Source organism: Monoraphidium neglectum (genome assembly GCF_000611645.1).
Source record: "Monoraphidium neglectum strain SAG 48.87 unplaced genomic scaffold scaffold00784, whole genome shotgun sequence".
Classification (NCBI taxonomy): domain Eukaryota; kingdom Viridiplantae; phylum Chlorophyta; class Chlorophyceae; order Sphaeropleales; family Selenastraceae; genus Monoraphidium; species Monoraphidium neglectum.
Window position 1 is genome coordinate 14,500 of NW_014012844.1, and position 5,546 is coordinate 20,045.

Sequence of the window (5,546 nt, forward strand, 5' to 3'; positions counted from 1 at the left end):
CCGCCTCGCCCGCACGCACCAGCAGCGACTCCGAGTGCCGCGTGTGCTGCTGCGGCCGGCCGAAAACCAGCGCGTAGAGGCTCCAGTGCTGCAGCAGCGTCGACGCAAACAGCCGGGCCGCCGAGGCGACCAGGTCGGGCGCCAAGGCGCCGCTGGCCGCCGCGGGGCCGGGCGTGCAGCGCGACAGCAGCTCAGCCCTGAGCACTGCCTGTGCCTCCGCCCTCGGCGTGCCGGCTGCATGCAGCGCACCAGATGCAGCGTTCATGTGACAACCCAGGACGTGTGGCTACAGACATGAGGATTCTCAATCCCTCCTCTGATTCGCTGCGCGCGGCCAGAGCAGGTGGGCAGCACACCAGTGCAGGTCAAACGCGCGCACTCACCAGCGCAACTGCGCAGCAGCTGCTCCCCAATCACCAGCAGCGTGGCAGCCTGGTCGCCTGTGACCCCCTGCTCCCCGCAGAACCTGCGGGCCCGACCGGATGCAAAAAGCTCCAAGTGTGTCGGCAACACGCAAGCACAGTAGCAGCGGCGGTTTGGCTGTCAAGCCGGCAGCGTTTGGCGGCGCCACCTGCTGCCAGCTGCCCGCCGCTGACCCCCAGCCCAGCGGCGGCTGCCACCGACCACTGCTGACGGTCCCCGCTACCCGGGGTCGAGAGCTGCAAGTCGCGCGACGCCGGGAGGGCGCTCACTCTAGGACGCTGGCTGTGAAGTCCAGCGTGGCGGCGCTGTGCGCGTTTGATAAGTAGTCAGGTAACCCCAGGGCCTGCGCGAGCGACCTGTGAGGGTGCGCGAGTCAGCAACTCCAGGGAACCGACTCGGTGGCTGTGAGCAACCACATGAATGCATGGGCCCAGGCGATCGGCCCAGAGTGCAGGCTCAATCTACTAGAGGCACCGTGCGATCGCTGCACACAAGATCACACCCGCATCCGGTGCAGCTGCGTCATGAGCAGTGTAGGAGGGGGCCGGTCAACGGCTTTCCAGATCGCGGGGCTGCAAGTGCGGCGCAACCTGGTGCAAACAACACACCACCAAGATGATATATACCCTTCGTAAGCCTCACTTGTCCGCCTCGTGGTAATCCCTGGTGCGGAGATCGCGATACGTCGCCTGCATGTCCGCGGCTGCGGCTAACCGGGGTATTGTCACGTTCATCGCTGCTTTTGATCACTGCCTTGCTGTGCTACTGCTCGGAAGCTTGGTGATGAGCTGACGTGGTGGCTGGGTGTGCGAACGACCTGCACTCCTGCACTCTGGTCTTACTGTATGTGCATACGTTTCTCACAGGGCGGATGGCGATGCTGGAATGTTTTGATAAAATAGCAATCGATGATTGCTCCAGAATTGGAACGTCCGCGCTGGCCGCGTCTCTTCCATTTGGAAGACAATTCCTCTCAACTTCAGCTGCACGCTGCCGAGTGGAGTTCCGAGAGCAGTCAAGGTGCAGGTGTGATGACAGTGGGCCTCCTCTGCGACAAACCGAGCTGATGCCTAACGGCGACAGGAGGCCGGCGCGGCAGGTGCCGTCCTGGTGCGCTGCATCCCTGCGCCCCAAGCTGGCCAGCTGAGAATTAGCGGCCGGGCCGATGGATAGGTACTGCATGCTGGTCATATGGCGGGTGAGCACTCCATGCACGATGCACAATGCTGTGGCCGTTTATTTGGAGCTGAATGCATGCTCAGACAACAAACATGTACATGCAGAGGCGTGTTCAGCCCTGCTGCTTCACACAAATGCGCTTGCAATACCAGGACGGAGCACAGCGCGAGCAGGCGGGTGGTCGGCACCCGACACAGGGGTTCCAAACAGCGCAGCACCGTGCTGCGGGGCCTCTTTCTCGCGACAGCCGTGCTTTGAAGGTGAGCTTTTCATAGACTTTCAGCAGCATCAAGAGCCGCGGTGGCCCGCGGGCAGCACTGAGCGAGCAAGAACAGCACGGCGGCTTGGTGTGGTATGGCGCATGAGGATGGTTTTGCATCTATTCCGCGTGCATGAGGACCCGTACACGGCCGCGGACCTTGTGCAGCGATCTGCTGGCCATCGCTTGCTCTCGTCCTTTCATCAAACTATTTGTCATGGGATGAAGTGTAGCGTTCTTATCACACATAGCGAGAACCCAGAGGCGGCCTCAAGCGGCATTCATTCAGCAGGACGCGGGAGGGCAGCACCAGGAGCTCTCTTTCGTACGTATCAGCCTGTTCGTATGCGCTCCACGCCTGCTGCCGAAGCAGCTGGGGCGCTGGTTGCTGCGGCCCTCACGCGCCGCTTGCCGCCGCCGCACGCTGCGCCCGCATCAGGTCGCGCATCCCGGCAGCCAGGATGTCGGTCACGCTGCGCACCCGCAAGTTCATGACGAACCGGCTGCTGGCCCGCCGCCAGTTCGTCGTCGACGTCCTCCACCCGGGCCGCGCGACGGTCAGCAAGTCCGAGATCAAGGACAAGCTGGCCAGCCTGTACAACGTCGGGGAGTCCAACACGATCTTCGTGTTCGGGTTCAGGACCCAGTTCGGTGGCGGCAAGAGCACCGGGTTTGGCCTGATCTACGACAACCTCAAGGCGGCCGAGAAGTTTGAGCCGAAGCACCGCCTCGTCAGGTGCGCGGGCGCCGCGGTCAGTCAAGAGGCGGATGGGTGGGGGCAGAGCATGCGCTGCCGGGCTGCTGGCGGCGTGGCAAGAGGCTGCTGGTTGCCAACGACCCCCTGCGTTGGGCGCGGAAGGGGTGATGGCTGCAGCCCCTATTTTTTGGGGCTAGAGGCCTGATAATGCGGTAGCAACGGCCAAGCAGCGGCCTGGCGTGCCAGCTGCAGACGCTGCAGGCTGTTACTGAGAGCATGGCTGGGGATGCGGGAGCTGGGTGCAAGGGCAGCGGAAGCGGCGGCAACGGCGACGATGGTGGCGGCAGTGGCAGCAACGGCATCAGCAACGGCATCAGCAGCAGTGGCTGGTGCCGCGGCAGCAGCAGCAGCACCAGCAGCAGCAGCAGCAGCAGCAGCAGCAGCAGCAGCAGCAGCAGCAGCAGCAGCAGAAAGAGCAGCAGCAGCAGAAAGAGCAGCAGCAGCAGAAAGAGCAGCAGCAGCAGAAAGAGCAGCAGCAGCAGGAGCAGCAGCAGGAGCAGCAGCAGGAGCAGCAGCAGAAGCAGGAGGAGCAGCCGCAGCAGGAGCAGCCGCAGCAGGAGTAGCCGCAGCAGGAGCAGCAGGAGCAGCAGGAGCAGCAGGAGCAGCAGGAGCAGCAGGAGCAGCAGGAGCAGCAACACACTAGCTGCAGCTAGCAAGACCAGCAGCAGCCACCACCACGCAAGCGGCAGCATGCACGCGGCGGCTGTCGCCACAGCTACGCCAGCGGGTTTGAATGCAGCAGCGGCTGGCAGAGCGGCAGCGGCTCGCGCATCAGCTGCGTCAAGAAACCATGCCCAGCACCGGCCATGCGGCGCCGCCCTGCAGCCCTGGCATATGGCTGTAGCCACTAGGCTGTAGCTACTGCTGCAGCCCGTTGATTGGTGGATGTCAGGCCAGCCGCTCCCAATCCCAGCCTTCGTGCCCACCTGCCGCCGCTGCCCATCCCCCTCCCTGTGTAACCCGACTTTGCAGGCAGGGCCTTGCCAAGAAGGTGGAGCGGTCTCGCAAGCAGCTCAAGGAGCGCAAGAACAGGACCAAGAAGATCCGCGGCATCAAGAAGAACAAGTCCGCCTAAACAGTGCGGCTCGGATGGCGCTGCGGGACAGCAGGTGCGTGGGCACGTTGAGAGGGGTCGTCGCTTGTGCACAGATGAGGGAAGCGGCAAGGGGCAAGGTGGCGCTCTGTGAAGCTGCAGATGAGGGGCTTGTGGCGAAGCCGGTCTTGGGGGAGGCTGGAACAGCCGCATCCTCCAACGCAGTTGTTGCCCTGTCATTGTGAGCCCCTGTTTAACCGCCTGCTTCCAACGCCGTGCTAACCCTCGCCGCAGCCGCTTGTTTGGAGTGCTGCTGCTGGCTCCTGGCCACTCTTGCGGTGGTCTTTCTGCGGTTGCCGCGATCGCGGCAGGAGGCAAGTGGGTGGAGCGCTTGGGCAACTGACCCTCACACTTGTAACCCCAGGACATGTTGTGCCCTCCATACGGCAGCCGCAAGGTGTTCGTGTGATTGTCCGCACGCTGCAGCTGATGCTGTGTGCCTGAGAGGCTGGAAACCGGGTGTCTCTCTTGGGCTTGAAGGTCATGGGTCTGCCAACACCCACGACAATGGCATCAGCTCGGAGCAGCAGAGCGGCCGGCGCGGCGGGTGACGCTCCGACGCGATCGATTGACTATCAGGGATTTTTGAAGGCTATCACGATCGTCAAAAGGGTTAGGTTGGATGGAAAATCGGTCGATCGTCGCACACACGATCTACACGAGTGTGCCAATCGGTCTAGAGCAACGATAGCCTCTCGGCCACACACAATCACGGCACATGACCTAAGCACACACAAAAAACCACTAGCCAATCAGAATCTAAAAGGCAGCAGATAGGAAGGCGAGCGGTTCGCCAGCTGAGCCCACCCGAGCGAGTGCAGCAGCGCGAAAAGTGCCAGCATTGGACACCGCGCCCACCCTCCCGAGCCCGCAATGGCGGCCGCGCGCGGCAAGGGCGCCGCGAGTGCCCCGGCATTCCAGCTCATTGCCGCCTGGTGGCGGATCGCGCGGCCCTGGTTTCTCGGGAGAAACCGCTGGGCCGCGGCCGGCTACATGGCGGTGTGCTACGCGCTCGCGCTGTGCTCGACGCTGGTGTCTGTCCGCATATCTTACGCGCAGCGGCGCTTCAGCACGGCCCTGGCGGGCAAAGACGCGGGTGAGGGCTTCCCGCGGCCAGGCTGCTCACCAGGCTGTTTTGCTGCACGCCGCGGGGTATTTGTCAAACCTTTGCTGAGGCGGCCAAGCCGAGGGTCGGCGCCGAAGCGCGCTCTCGCGCCGCCTGTCGGCCCCATCGCCTGCGCACACACCCAAATCACCACCCAGCGCACCAGCCGCACTCCCTCACACCCTTTTGCCGTCCTGGGCGGCGCGGCGTGCAGCCAACTTTTGGGGAGCGATTCGCGAGTTCATTGGCATCATCCTGGTGGCGGCACCCCTCAATGCCCTGGACCCGTTTATGTCAGAATTACTCATCACCAGGTGGGCACGTACTGGTGTGTGCACGGCTTGCACGCGAGGGTTCGTGACTCAAGGTCCGTAGGGTGCATGTAGGGGTGCACATGGTGAGTGTGCAGCTCATAAGTGCAACAGTGCGTTAGGGGAGGTGGCGAGGGTGGGGTAGCTTTGCGGAACCAGGGCTGCGCAGCAGGGCGCTGCCCAAAAGTGCTGATCCCTGAACCCTCAAAATGAATCCCTCAGGTGGCGCGAGCACCTGACTGCTGCCACTTTGAGGGCCTACCTGGGCCCGGGGCGCTGCTACTACCGCCTCCAGCCCGGTGGCGGGCCGGGGCCGGGCAGCGGCGGTGGGGCGCCGGACGCAACAGCGATAGACAACCCCGACCAACGGTGCGCAAAGCGTCCGGCCTGCGAAGCGTCATACGCACGAAGACACGGCG

General features: G+C 63.6%; 3 protein-coding genes across 3 annotated transcripts in view; 2 read left to right on the top strand and 1 right to left on the bottom strand.

Moving 5' to 3' along the window:
• MNEG_5315 (hypothetical protein) overlaps positions 1-1,157 on the bottom strand; it is a gene marked incomplete at both ends in the record, with an annotated part of 2,117 nt that extends 960 nt beyond the window's left edge. The window contains 4 exons of the mRNA XM_014046211.1: positions 20-234; positions 384-466; positions 693-779; positions 1,066-1,157. Of these exons, the coding sequence (XP_013901665.1) occupies positions 20-234; positions 384-466; positions 693-779; positions 1,066-1,157 (477 nt within the window). The remainder of the gene's footprint in view (positions 1-19; positions 235-383; positions 467-692; positions 780-1,065) is intronic.
• A 1,165-nt stretch (positions 1,158-2,322) lies between these two features.
• On the top strand, positions 2,323-3,693 carry MNEG_5316 (40S ribosomal protein S24-1; the record flags this gene model as incomplete). The annotated part of the gene is made up of 3 exons (XM_014046212.1): positions 2,323-2,613; positions 2,939-3,177; positions 3,591-3,693. 3 exons carry the CDS (start codon positions 2,323-2,325, stop codon positions 3,691-3,693), a joined length of 633 nt encoding a protein of 210 aa, XP_013901666.1.
• An 891-nt stretch (positions 3,694-4,584) lies between these two features.
• On the top strand, positions 4,585-4,807 carry MNEG_5317 (hypothetical protein; the record flags this gene model as incomplete). Its single annotated transcript, XM_014046213.1, has 1 exon — positions 4,585-4,807. A coding segment is annotated over one exon (223 nt), but the record flags the coding sequence as incomplete, so codon positions are not given.
• Positions 4,808-5,546: the final 739 nt, after the last annotated feature.